General features: G+C 44.4%; 1 protein-coding gene across 1 annotated transcript; it reads right to left on the bottom strand.

The window, feature by feature from the left end:
* Positions 1–286: 286 nt before the first annotated feature.
* On the bottom strand, positions 287–1,929 carry LOC100968316 (eukaryotic translation initiation factor 4E-like). The gene has a single exon (XM_034941498.3). It carries the CDS (start codon positions 1,897–1,899, stop codon positions 1,246–1,248), a length of 654 nt encoding a protein of 217 aa, XP_034797389.3. The 5' UTR covers positions 1,900–1,929; the 3' UTR covers positions 287–1,245.
* Between the last annotated feature and the right edge of the window lie 11,714 nt (positions 1,930–13,643).

Below are 13,643 nucleotides of genomic sequence, written 5' to 3'. Positions count from 1 at the left end.
TGGTGGGGATTTCGTTTTATGTGACTTGATGCTTTTCTCTTGCTAAATATATATATTTGAGATGGGGTCTTGCTCTGTTGCCCATGCTGGAGTGCAGTGGTTTGATTATGGCTCACTGCAACCTTGACTACCTGGGCTCAAGAGATTCTTTTACCTCAACTTCCCAAATAGCTGGAACCACAGGTACACGCCACCATGCTTGGCTAATTTTTAAATTATTTATAGAGATGAAGTCTCACTGTGTTGCCCAAGCTGGTCTTAAACTCTTTTTTTTTTTTAAAGACAATTCACTGTACACATTTTATTTACAGTTTTGTACACTGTCTTAATATGAATGGGACTGCTTTTCTACTTGAGCCATTTTTAACCAAAGCAAAATAACCTAAGTAATACAAAGTGTTAAAATACAGCATAAAGATACAAAAACAGACATACTAATTCTAGTTAGGAATGTAATTATGATGTTACATTTTTTATAATCCACAATTATGTTTAGGAAATCACACAAACATAGATCACTGATTTGAATGAAATGCATAAATTTGTAGCAAAGCTTTGTAGTTACAAAAAACAAAAAAAAATTACCAAAGAATGCACAAAATTAATGTTTATTCCACCTTTGTGTCATATTCCTGGATCCTTCACCAATGTTACATGAGGAAAAAAACAAAAGCAAAACAAATGAAAAACCGAAATCAGAATCACTAATATTATCAAGTAGGGAAACAAATAAATTAAAATCTAGCAGCCATCAGCAAGAGTACAGCAAAGACAATGCTGTAAAAAGAAACAAAGAAAATTGCTAGAAAACTGTATGCATCATAATCTTTCAAACCAGCAAAATATGCATCTGCATAAAATGGAACAACAGAATTTTTTTTCCTGTAAAGTATAGAAATGCCAAGTTGTTTTCTGACTATTGTGGATAGGTAAAATCTGTATGTAATTAATGGTAATTCTACTGAACTATTACAGAGTGGGCCAGGAACACATTTATGGATTCTGGGGATGTGTACTGTAATTCTTTGATTGGGATAGTGTAAACTCTAGCCAAAAAAAAAAAAAAAAAATGAACACAGAAGTACAAGACAAAGGCGAATGAGACTTCTCTTATATCTGAGTAACATTTAGATGGAAATCAAATTTAAATGCAGTCCACTCTGCTTTTTGAAGAGGCTTTGGTTCAGCTCCCAAATCTCGATTGCTTGACGCAGTCTCCTATAAGAATACTCAGAAGGTGTCTTCTTAAACAACAAACCTATTTTTAGTAGTGGAGCCGCTCTTAGTAGCTGTGTCTGCGTGGGACTGATAACCAATCACTATCTTTGGAGGAAGTCCTAACCTTTCCTTGTATACCCTCCCTATATGTGTAACAGCTTCTCTGTTTTCACATTCAGTAGTCCATATTGCTATCTTATCACCTTTAGCTCTAACATTAACAACAGCGCCACATACATCATCACTGTAGTCATCAAAAGATTCTCCAATAAGGCACAGAAGTGTCTCTAGCCAAAAGCGATCGAGGTCACTTCGTCTCTGCTGTTTGTTCAATGTAATTAGCCATCGTCCTCCCCGTTTGTTTTTCTCATCTTCCCACATAGGCTCAATACCATCCTTAAAAAGTGAGTAGTCACAGCCAGGCATTAAATTACTAGACAACTGGATATGGTTGTACAGAGCCCAAAAGTCTTCAACAGTATCAAACTTGGAGATCAGCCACAGGTTTGCTTGCCAAGTTTTGCTTTTATCATTTTTAAAAAACCAGAGTGCCCATCTGTTCTGTAGGGGATGTTTAATATAGTGTTCTGGGTTAGCAACCTCCTGATTAGATTCCGTTTTCTCCTCTCCTGTAGTCGGGGGATTAGGAGTAGGGGTGGTTTCCGGTTCGACGGTCGCCATCTTAGATCGATCTCGGTCTTAAACTCTTGAGCTCAAGGGATCCCCCTTCCTTGGCCTCCCACAGTGCTGGGATTATAGGTATGACTTACCATGCCTGGCCTGCTCTTGCTGTTTGTAGAATTCTCTGTCTTTAACTTTTGACTGTAATGTGCCTTGGGGAAGACCTTTTGGGTGGAATCTATTTGAGGATCTTTGAGCTTCTTATATCTGGATGTCTATATCTTTTGTAAGACTTGGGGGAATTTTTCAGCTATTATTTTGTTAAATAGGTTTTCTATGACTTTGCCTATCTCTTTGCCTTCTGGAATGCCCCAGTTTTAATATTTGGTTGCCTTATGGTGTCCCATGTCTTTATTTTTCTTCTTCTTCTTCTTTTTTTTAGTTTTGGTCTGACTGGGTTATTTCAAAAGACCACCCAAAACCAAAAGCTATTAGAACTAACAAACAAATTCGGTGAAGTTGCAGGATACAAAATCAACCTACAAAACTCAGTAGCATTTCTATATATCAATAGCAAACAATCTGAAAAAGAAATCAAGAAAGCAATTTTACACTAGCCGCAAAGAAATTTCTTTATTTTTATTTTTATTTTTATTTTTGAGACAGGGTCTTGCTCTGTCACCCAGGCTGGAGTGCAGTGGCGTGATCTTGGCTCACTGCATCCTCAACCTCCAGAGTTCAACTGATCCTCTCGCCTCAGCCTCCTGAGTAGCTGGGACCACTGGTGCACACCACCATGCCCAGCTAATTTTTGTACTTTTCGTAGAGACAAGGTTTCACCATGTTGCCCAGGCTGGTCTTGAATTCCTGAGCCAAGCAATCCCCCCTCCTAGGCCTCTCAAAGTTTTGGGATTATAGGTATGAGCCACTGCGCCTGGCCAAAAATTAAATAGCTAGGAATTACCTTAACCAAAGAAGTGAAAGATCTCTACAATGAAAACTATAAAACATTGGTGAAAGAAACTGAAGAGGACACAAAAAAATGGAAAGCTATTCCATGTTCATGCATTGGAAGAATCAATATTGTTAAAATGCCTATACTAACCAAAGCAATCTACAGATTCAATGTAATCCCTATCAAAGTATCAATGGCATTCTTCACAGAAATAGAAAAAAAAAAAATCCTAAAGTTTATATGGAACCACAGAAGACCCAGAATATTCAAAGCTATCCTGAGCAAAAAGAACAAAACTGGAGGAATCACATTACCTGGCTTCAAATTATACTACAGAGCTATAGTAACCAAAACAGCATGGTACTGGGCAGGGTGGGCCTGTTCTAAGGCCCCTGGATGGTATGCATGGGTGGCTGGCAGCAGCAGCAAACATGACAGATATTTAAACTTTTTGATCTTAGGATGCCTTCATATTTTTTAAAGCTGTTAAGTACTGCAAAGAGCCTTAGAATATGAATTATATATTTTTCAAATTAAAAGAAAAAATTAAATGTTACCCACTTACCCATTTAAGAATAACGGGTTGGGCACAGTGGCTCACACCTGTAATCCTGTAAGAACTTTGGGAGGCCGAAGCAGGAGAATCACTTGACTCCAGGAGTTTGTGACCAGCCTAGGCAACATAGAAAGACGCTGTCTCTACAAAAAATAAATTAGCCAGGTATGGTGGCACACCTGTCCCAGCTACTTGGGAAGCTGAGGTGGGAGGATTGCTTGAGCATGAGGGGGTTGAGGTTGCAGTGAGCTGTGATTGTGCCACTGCACTCCAGCCTGGGCAACAGAGCAAGACTATCTAAAAGAAAAAGAAAGAATAACAGTAAGAAACCCATTACGTGTTTACATATTATTACAAAATATAATGATAGTTTCCCAAACAAAACTATTTAGTGAGAAGAGTGACATCATTTGACATTTTTGCCGATCTTGGATTCTTCATTCAATTTGTTTTGCTATCATAAGTGATACAGCCTCTGAAAAACTCTACTGGGCAGTCAGGAGAGAATGAAAGTGTAAAGAATAAATAATGACTTAGTATCATCACAAAAATAATTTTGCCTGCAAATACCCACTGAAAGGGTCTCAAGGACTGGCAGGGTTATGTGGATTACACCTGGAGAACTTCCTTAGAGTAAAACCCACCTCTGCATAACATTCACACACTCATCCACCTAAGCTTCCAATGAGTTTTTCAGTGCTTGTATTAGTTGGGATATTGAAGTTTAAGTTGCTGTTCCAAGGAGACCCCAGAATACAGTGGACTGGAGAAGATGCAAGTTAATTTCTTTTTGCTCCACTTGTCATTCACAGACCCAGTTTCCTTTTCTATTGTTGGTTTACCATCCCCTAAAAGATTATCTTCATCTAAGCATGGGATGTCTGTTCTAGCTTGCAGGAAAGGGAAAGTAGAGGAAATTCAGGGCAGCAATTTTGTTTTAAGCAAATGAGGCAGAAGCAGCACATACACTTTCCACTCCATTTCATTGTTGAAAACTTGATTACATGACCTGATGTAGTCACAAAGGAGGATTGAAAAATGTGGTCTTTGGCCAGTCAGCCAATATACAAGAAGAAAGGATCTGAGGACTAACCAGCCATCTGCAGTGCTTCTCTTATTTATAAATAATCAGACACACATGATTTAAGTCCATTTGAGAAAAGCCATAACATGAAAGAGAAAACCAAAACAAACAAAAATAAACTAAGCAAAACAAAAACAAAACAAAAGGCTGGGTGTGGTAGCTCACGCCTGTAATCCCAGCATTTTGGGAGGCTGAGGCGGGAAGATCACAAGGTCAGGAGTTTGAGGCCAGCCTGACCAACATGGTGAAACCCCATCTCTACTAAAAATACAAAAATTAGCTGGGCGTGGTGACGCTCACCTGTAATCCCAGCTACTCAGGAGGCTGAGGCAGGAGAATCACTTGAACCCAGGAGGCGGAGGTTGCAGTGAGCTGAGGTCGCGCCACTGCACTCCAGCCTGGGGGATACAGCAAGACTCCATTTTAAAACACACACACACACACACACACACACACACAAACAAAACAAAACAAAAACAAAACAAAACAAAACAAAAACTTGGCTGAATCAGAGACAAGGTAAGGAGCATAGGAAATCTAAACAAATTTACCCTATCGTTGATATCTTCAGGTAAAAGGAAAGATAACTACCATACATGAGAGTAGAACAAGATGCTATTAAGACAAAAAGGAAGAGATGAAAGATGGAACATTTCCTCCTAAAATCAAGAATAAAGTAAAGAAGGTACTGTTATCACTTTTTTTTTTTGAGACAGAATTTCGCTCTGTTGCCCAGGCTGGAGTGCAATGGCGCAATCTTGGCTCACTGCAACCTCCGCCTCCTGGGTTCAAGTGATTCTCCAGCCCCAGCCCCCTGAGTAGCTGGGACTACAGGCATATGCCATCACACCTGGCTAACTTTTTTTTTTTTGGTAATCTTAGTAGAAACGGGGTTTCACCATGTTGGCCAGGCTGGTCACCAACTGCTGGCCTCAGATGATCCACCCGCCTCGGCCTCCCAACGTTCTGGGATTACAGGAGGGAGCCACCGTGCCAAGCCTGTTATCACTTCTATTCAACATTGCCCTAGCCAGTACAATAGCCTACAGTAGGCTACAAAAATATATAGAAGTCATGTAGATTGGAAAAGAAGTTAAACTGCCCTTATTGGCAGATGGATTGTGTGTATATAGAAAATCCTAAAGAATATGGAAAAAGTTATTAGAGCTAGTAAGTGAGTTTAGAAGGGATGCAGGACATAAGGTCAACATACAAAAACCAGCAACAAACATCTTGACATTGCATTTTTTTTTTTTTTTTTTTGGCAGAGTCTCACTCTGTCACCCAGGCTGGAATACAGTGGTGCCATCTCTGCTCACTGCAACCTCCCTCCACCTCCCAGGTTCAAGCAATTCTCATGCCTCAGCCTCCCTAGTAGCTGGGATTACAGGTGTGCACCACCATGTCTGGCTGATTTTTGTATTTTTAGTAGAGACGGAGTTTCTCCATGTTGGCCAGGCTGATCTCGAGCTGCTGGTCTCAAGTGATCCGCCCGCCTTGGCCCCCCAAAGTGTTGGGATTACAGGCATGAGCCACTGCACCCAGCCTGAAATGTTTTATTTTATTTTATTTTATTTTTTATTTTTTTTTGAGACAGAGTCTCGCTCAGTCAGCCAGGCTGGAGTGCAGTGGCCCGATCTCGGCTCACTGTAAGCTCCGCCTCCCGGGTTCATGCCATTCTCCTGCCTCAGCCTCCCCAGTAGCTGGGACTACAGGCACCCACCACCACGCCCGGCTAATTTTTTGTATTTTTAGTGGAGACGGGGTTTCACCGCGTTAGCCAGGATGGTCTCGATCTGCTGACCTCGCAATCCGCCTGCCTTGGACTCCCAAAGTGCTGGGATTACAGGCGTGAGCCACTGCGCCCAGCCTGGCCTGAAATGTTTTAAATACCACTTATAATAGCATCAAAATGTGATATTTAGGAAAAATTTAATTACACCTGTATGATAAAAACTATGAATATTGCTGAGAGAAATTTAAAAAGACCTAAGTAAATGGAAAGATGCACCTTATTCACTGATGAAAAATTTCAGTATTGTTAAAATGTCAATTATCTCCAAAATGATTTATGGATTTAAAGCAATGCCATATGAAACTCCAGAAAGTTTTTTGTAGAAACTGACAAGCTAATTCTAAAATTTATATGGAGTTGCAAAGGACCTAGAATTGGCAAAACAATTTTGAAAAAGACAGCAGTGTTGGAGGCTTTAGTGTATCTGAAGGATATCGTGTACATCCATCTGTAAAGCTACAGTAACCTAGAAAGTATGGTATTGGTTCTCAATCCAACAGAACAGAGAATTCAGACATAAACCCACACATGTATGGTCAACTGATTTTTGACAAAAATGACAATGTTATCCAATGGTTAATGGGTAGTCTTTTTAAAAAATGGTTCTCCCAGCCTGGCCAACATGGTGAAACCCTGTCTCTACAAACAATAAAAAAATTAGCCAGGCATGGTGGCACACCCCTATAATCCCAGTACTTTGGGAGGCTGAGGTGGGTGGATCACCTGGGGTCAGGAGTTCAAGACCAGCCTGGCCAATATGGCAAAACCCCATCTCTACTAAAAATAAAAATTAGCAGGGTGTGGTGGCACACGCCTGTAATCCCAGCTACTCAGGAGGCTGAGGCAGGAGAATCGTTGAACTCGGGAGGCAGAGGTTGCAGTGAGTTGAGATTGTGCCACTGTACTCCAGCCTAGGCAACAGGGCAAGACTCTGTCTCAAAAAAATTTTAAAAATTTAAAAAATTTAAAGCACAAATCATAAAATTTTTAACATTGATAAATTAGACTTCATTAAAATTAAAACTTCTGCTTTGAAACACATTGTAAAGGAAAAAAAGCCACAAACGGGGAGAAAATATGCCCAATATATTTATATGACAAAAGACCTGCATTCGGTACACATAAAGAACTCTTGAGAACTACTTAGTAACAATAATACAAACTCAATTTTTAAAATGTTTTAAAAATAGACAAAATATTTGAACAGACAGTTCATCAAAGAAGATATAGGAATGGTATAGGAATGGCTAACAAACACATGAGAAGATGCCTGACATCATTAGTCATCAAGAAAATGCAGGCCGGGCATGGTGGCTCACACCTGTAATCCCAGCACTTTGGGAGGCTGAGGCGGGTGGATCACGAGGTCAGCAGATCAAGACCATCCTGGCTAACACGGTGAAACCCCGTCTCTACTAAAAATACAAAAAATTAGCGGGGTGTGGTGGCGGGCACCTGTAGTCCCAGCTACTTGGGAGGCTGAGGCAGGAGAATGGCGTGAACCCGGGAGGCGGAGCTTGCAGTGAGCCGAGATGGCACCATTGCACTCCAGCCTGGGCGACAGAGCAAGACTCCATCTCAAAAAAAAAAAAAAAAAATGCAGATTGAAACCATAATGAGATTACTATTACACATCCACTAAAATGACGAAAATTTTGACAGTACCAACTATTGGTGAGGATGTAGAGTAACGGGAACATTGCTGATGGAAGTGTAAAATGGCACAAACACTTCAAAAAAACTATTGCCAGTTTCTTATGAAATTAAACATATATTTACTATACAACTCAGCAATTTCATTCCTAGATATTTATTCAAAAACTAATGTCCATACAAGACTTGTACTCTCTCTGTGGCCCAGGCTGGAGTGCAGTGGCATGATCACTGCTCACTGCAGCCTGGAGCTGCTGGGCCTAAGTGATTTTCCCACTTCAGCCTCCCAAGTAGCTGGGACTTCAGGCATGCACCACTGTGTCTAGCTAATTTAAAAATTTTTTTTAGAGATGGGGTCTCACTATATTGCCCAAGCTGGTCATGAACTCCTGGGCTCAAGTGATCCTCCTGCCTTGGCCTCCCAAAGTGCTGGGGTTATAGACATGAGCCATCATGCCTGGCCTGTATCAGCTTTCTTCATAATAACCCCAAACTGGAAACAACTCAAATGTCTATCAAAAAATGAATAGATGGAAATCAGTGGTATGTAACGAAATACTATTGAGCAATGAACAGGAATTACTGCTACAACCTGAATCTCAAATTATGATGAGTGAAAAAAGCCAGACTCAAAATGGTGTAGATTATAATGATTCTGTTTATATAAAGCTCCAGAAAAGACCAGTCTAATCTATAGTGTCAGAAAGCAGATTGGTGGTTGCCTAGGGTAAGGGGTAAGGTGATTGGTTGTCACCACGCCTGGCTAATTTTTGTATTTTTAGGGGAGACAGGGTTTCACCATGTTGTCCATGTTGGCCAGGCTGGTCTCGAACTCCTGACCTCAGGTGATCCTCCCACCTCTGCCTGCCCAAAGTGCTGGGATTACAGACGTGAGCCACCTCGCCCAGCTGACTCTTACTCCTCTCTAAGCCCCAGTTGAGAAGGCTGTAGAAGAGGCTGCCAGGAAGCGGGACAGTGTCCTGGGCAGAGGTGAAAACAGAAGAGAATTTGCCAATCATAGACCAGGAGCTCCAGAGGGCCTGTGGACAAGCTGGGAGGACTGTGGTGGGGCAGGGAGGAATAGGGGATTGAGCGGGGTTGGAGACATGCAGAGCAGTGTGCGGCATGAGAGGCAGCATGGTGCTGGGTGATCACCCAGGCTTGGACTTCTCATGGTGATGGAGGTAAAGAAGGAATGGAGGCAGGGGCAGGCTGGTGGGCTGGTCTCTGGAATGAGTGTGGGCTCGAGTTTCTTCCTGTTCTGATGCTGCCTTCCCTTAGTAACCTGGCCTTCCTCCACAGTGGCTCTCAGATCCCCACTAATGGGGATGCCCAGAGTCTGTGTCCTGCTCATTCTCTTCTTCTCACCTGTTTTCTTTATTGCAGTGAAATTTGGAAGTGTCGTGCCTTCCCCACACACCAGGTGACTGCCTTAGCACTAGGTCACTTGTATCTCAGCTTGTTTGTCCACTCCCCAAACTCCTGGAGGCCAGGACCACGTCAATTTATCTTTGAGTCCATTATATTTTAGGCCATGCTATGCTCAAGGTACATGGTCTCCGGGCATTGTTTGATAAAACAGAATAAATTCAGGAGAGGAAAGGGGAATAAACATGCTTAGTGAACATCTTCTCTGTAGGCATATGCTTGTCCCTTGAAAATCATGTGTATGATTTCCTGAGCAGAGCACTGGCGCTCAGCGGATATTCCAGATTATTATTATTAAATTATATTATTATTATTTTATTATTCCACCTCATTGGGTAGGCGTTATTACCCCTACTCTATGTATTCATTTCACAAGTATTTCTTGAGTGCCTACTCTGTATCAGACACTGTGTTACACCCTGGGAATACTAAGTATATGTGAGTGTGCTGGTTCTTCCTGGTGGAACCTCAAATCCCCAGATGCATTTGCTGTCCTGCACTGTGAGCAGAAAAGACAGTCCCTGGGGCTTACATCAACCTGGCTCACTTGCCAGCTGCTTCCAGGTGTTTTTAGCCAATGGGAGGCCCTGGCAGGGAATGGCCTGGGAGGGAAGTTGGAATGTTTCTTCCTTGTTTCCTTTGCTTTGGGCTGTGTTTTTGGCAGTAACAACTGCGGCCTCTTTAGGACCACCCCTCCTTCATGGCTCCAGCTCTCCAGGGACTTTGGTAACACCATTCTACTCCCCCCACTGTCATCCAGCACATACAGAGTGGGAGACACCATCCTGGTCATCTCAGGGCCCTGAGCTGTGGCTAAGTCCACAGGGGCTTCCTGGGCAGTGACCTGGGTAGACCAGCTGTTTGTCGTCGGCTCCTCCCTTCCTTCATGCTGCTCCCTGCCTGGCACAGTGCAACTGCCAATGCTCAGACAGAAGTGACTAGAAGGGATCTCCTAGCCTTCAGAGTCCAGGGCCTGACACACAGAGCACAGAATTCACTGGAAAGAAAAAAGAGAGGGAAGGAGGGATGGAGAAGGAAGGGAGGGAAGATGGACCTTGTATCTGAGTCCATCCTGTGAATCCATTCTCCCCAGGTCACTAAGCCTGAGGTTATAACCAAACAGGCTTCTGAAAGGTCACGGGTCATGTAAAGGGAGACCTCTGTTGTCGGGAAAGGCCACTGAACTTGAGAATCATTCTTGCCAATTCTGTGATCTTGGGCAATACATTTGGCCTTAGTTTCCTACTCTGCAAAATGAGCACAGCTCTCACGCTTCAAAGCAGTGCACAAAAGCACCTCAAGGTTGCCAAGCACAGTGGCACACACCTGTAATCCCAGCGACTCCAGAGGCTGAAGTGGGAGGATTGCTTGAGCCCAGGAGTTCAAGGCCAGCCTGGGTAGCATAGTGAGACCCTCATCTCAAAAAAAAAAAAAAAAAAAAGGGCCAGGTGCGGTGGCTCACGCCTGTAATCCCAACACTTTGGGAGGCTGAGGCGGGCGGATCATGAGGTCAGAAGATCAAGACCATCCTGGCTAACACAGTGAAACCCTGTCTGTACTAAAAATACAAAAATTAGCCAGGCACGGTGGCGGGTGCCTGTAGTCCCAGCTACTCGGGAGGCTGAGGCAGGAGAATGGCCTGAACCCAGGAGGCAGAGCTTGCAGTGAGCCGAGATCGCGCCACTGCACTCCAGCCTGGGTGACAAAGTGAGACTCTGTCTGGAAAAAAAAAAAAAAAATTAAAAAAAAAAAGCACACCTCAAGGCTATGTAAGTGCTAGGTGTTGTTATAAGCATATCCAAGCTCATCCCCAGGACAGGATATCCTCCTCACACAGGACTCTTTTCTTCTTGCATCCTCAGAAATGTAGTCATAGCCAGGAGTGATAAGACATTTCATTCTAATTGGATGCCACACAACTAACTCTTTTTTTCCCTTTTTTTGGAGACAGAGTCTTGCTCTGTCGCCCAGGCTGGAGTGCAGTCGTGTGATCTCGGCTCACTGCAACCTCCACCTCCCAGGTTCAAGCAATTCTCGTGCCTCAGCCTCCCCAGTAGCTGGGATTACAGGCATGCACCACCCCGCCTGGCTAAAATTTTTTTTTTAATTTTCAGTAGAGATGGGGTTTTACTATGTTGGCCAGGCTGGTCTCGAACTCCTGACCTTAGGTGATCTGCTCGCCTCGGCCTCCCAAAGTGCTGGGATTACAGGCTTGAGCCACTGTGCCCAGCCTTTCTTTCCATTTTTTTCTCACCATTTTTTTTCAAGGTGACTTACAACTAATTCAACATGAAAAAAGAGAGGAAAGGTCATGAAAATCATACCCCTTCCCCTCCCCAGGATTTTCCAATAGGCGAAAATTTTCAGCTCCTAAAAGCCCATGTGGAAAAAGAAAACAGATGGGCTCTGGGAAGTGTTGCAAAGCCCCGGGAAGGGCTCTGAGTCCCCTCTGTCCTCTGAGGTCAGGTGGAGGGGTCAGGGAAGGAGACAGGTCTGCAGGGACCTGTAGCCAGAAGGGATGAGGCGGGGGCTAGGTGTGGAGCACCCAGTACATGAGAGGCACTGTGTCAGACTCTAAGGAAACAGAGGGGAAGCCAGCACTCTGGCCCTCAAGGAGCTCTCAGGCTTGCGAGAAGCATTTGGATGGGACAGGGCGGGCTGTGGATGGACTCGAGCCTCCAACCCCTCACCATACACTGTGGAAGCACCCCAGTTGTGGCCTGGGAAGGGATCTTGCTAGGGTCAAGTCTCAGCTCCGGCCAGAGTGAATGTCTCCTACATGGGGAGGTGGAGTTCCTGTTGGTGGATGAAGAACTGGAACTGGGCCCAATTTGGTGACTGGTCAGAGGGTACTGAGGTCCTATGCTCCAGGGACTTCCCTTCCAAGCCGACCTGGGACAAAAAGTAATGCTCCTTTTGTCCGCTAGGAGGAGCCAGTGTCCTTGAGTGGACTGTAGGGTGGCCCCCACCCCCACCACCCCATCTAGGGACAGGGAGCATTCAGCAGGTGGGAAGGGAGAGCGGTCAGCAGGTCACCCAGCCTTCCCTGGAGCTCTTCCCCTTTGACCTGGGCTCCGGCTCTCTCCTTTGTCACACATGGTGGTGGTGGGCCGTGGGACTCCAGCTCTATGGAAATAACAGATTGTGCGTAAGTCAAAAGCAAATCTTTACTTCACCTCACCAACCCAGAGTGTGGGCAAACCAGGGGGGCAGTTTGGGTAAAGTCATTCTACCCATCTGAGCCTCCATTTCTAATCCGTAAAATGCAAGCTTTGTTAAGCCAGATGTTTTCTAAGGCATCACTATGGGGATTTTGAAGTCCAGTGATTCCTAGTGCTGCCCCTTCCTCTCTACCCTCAGCCTTTCCTGATTTCTGCAAGTGCACACCACCAGCCAGTCCCATAACAGAGCTTCCTGCCCCTATGTTCACCCCCAATGCAGGGACATTCCTCTGGCAGGTGTGAGAGGCAGAGTCCCTGGGAAACCAGGAGACCTCTGCCAAGATCCACACTCTTGGCATCACCTGGGCGTCTCATTCCAGGTCATGTTTTATTTCCAAGCACAGACTGTGTTTCCAACTCAACCAGATCTCTCCACCCACACGTCTCTCAGGTACCTGCACCCCAGTGTGCCCAAGGCTTAGCTGTCCACCCCCACTCCAGGCTGCTGTCCATTTCAGCGGTGGCCCAGCACCCTCCCAATCCCCCAAGCCTGAAGTCTGGCTGTAAATATGAACCCTTCTCTTCTCGCACTTTCTCTTTCCATATTCATTTGGCCAAAAAGTCCAGACAGGCTTACCTTGAATGTGCCCACCTCTCCTCTTTCCCGCTGCCCCTGCCCTAGTTCAGGCCTTCATCGTTTCTTTCCGGAACCGGCTGGTCTCTCTGACTCCAGTCTGTCCTCTCTCCAATCTATCATCTATCTATGCTGCTGCCAGAGAGCTCTTTCTAAAGCACAAATCTGATTATGCACATCTCTGCTTTAAAATCTTGGCTGTAGCCTCGTGGCCTAAAGATAAATCCAAAGTCCTAATGAGGCTTCCAAGTCCATTCATGGTCTGACCCTTGCTTCCCAGTCCAAGCTCATTTCCCAGCATGTTCCTGGGCCCATCCACACCACATTGCTCCCCACCCTCTGATCTGCCTGTGCTCTTTCAGGGTTCTTGCCTTTGCAAACACTGTCCCCTCAGCCAAGAACTACGACCCTGATTTTTGCTTGGTGAACTTGGACTTCTCCATGAAGACTGAGCTCAGGGCTGTTCAGCCTTTCCCAAGTGTCCCAGGCAAGGTTTCCGTCACCCCTTTTATATTTCTTTATCATCTGTCTGCCTCCT

The sequence above is a fragment of the Pan paniscus genome, chromosome 19, assembly GCF_029289425.2.
Source record: "Pan paniscus chromosome 19, NHGRI_mPanPan1-v2.0_pri, whole genome shotgun sequence".
NCBI classification, from domain to species: domain Eukaryota; kingdom Metazoa; phylum Chordata; class Mammalia; order Primates; family Hominidae; genus Pan; species Pan paniscus.
The sequence above is the reverse complement of the archived record's forward strand: the minus strand, read 5'-3'. Positions and strand labels throughout refer to the sequence as shown.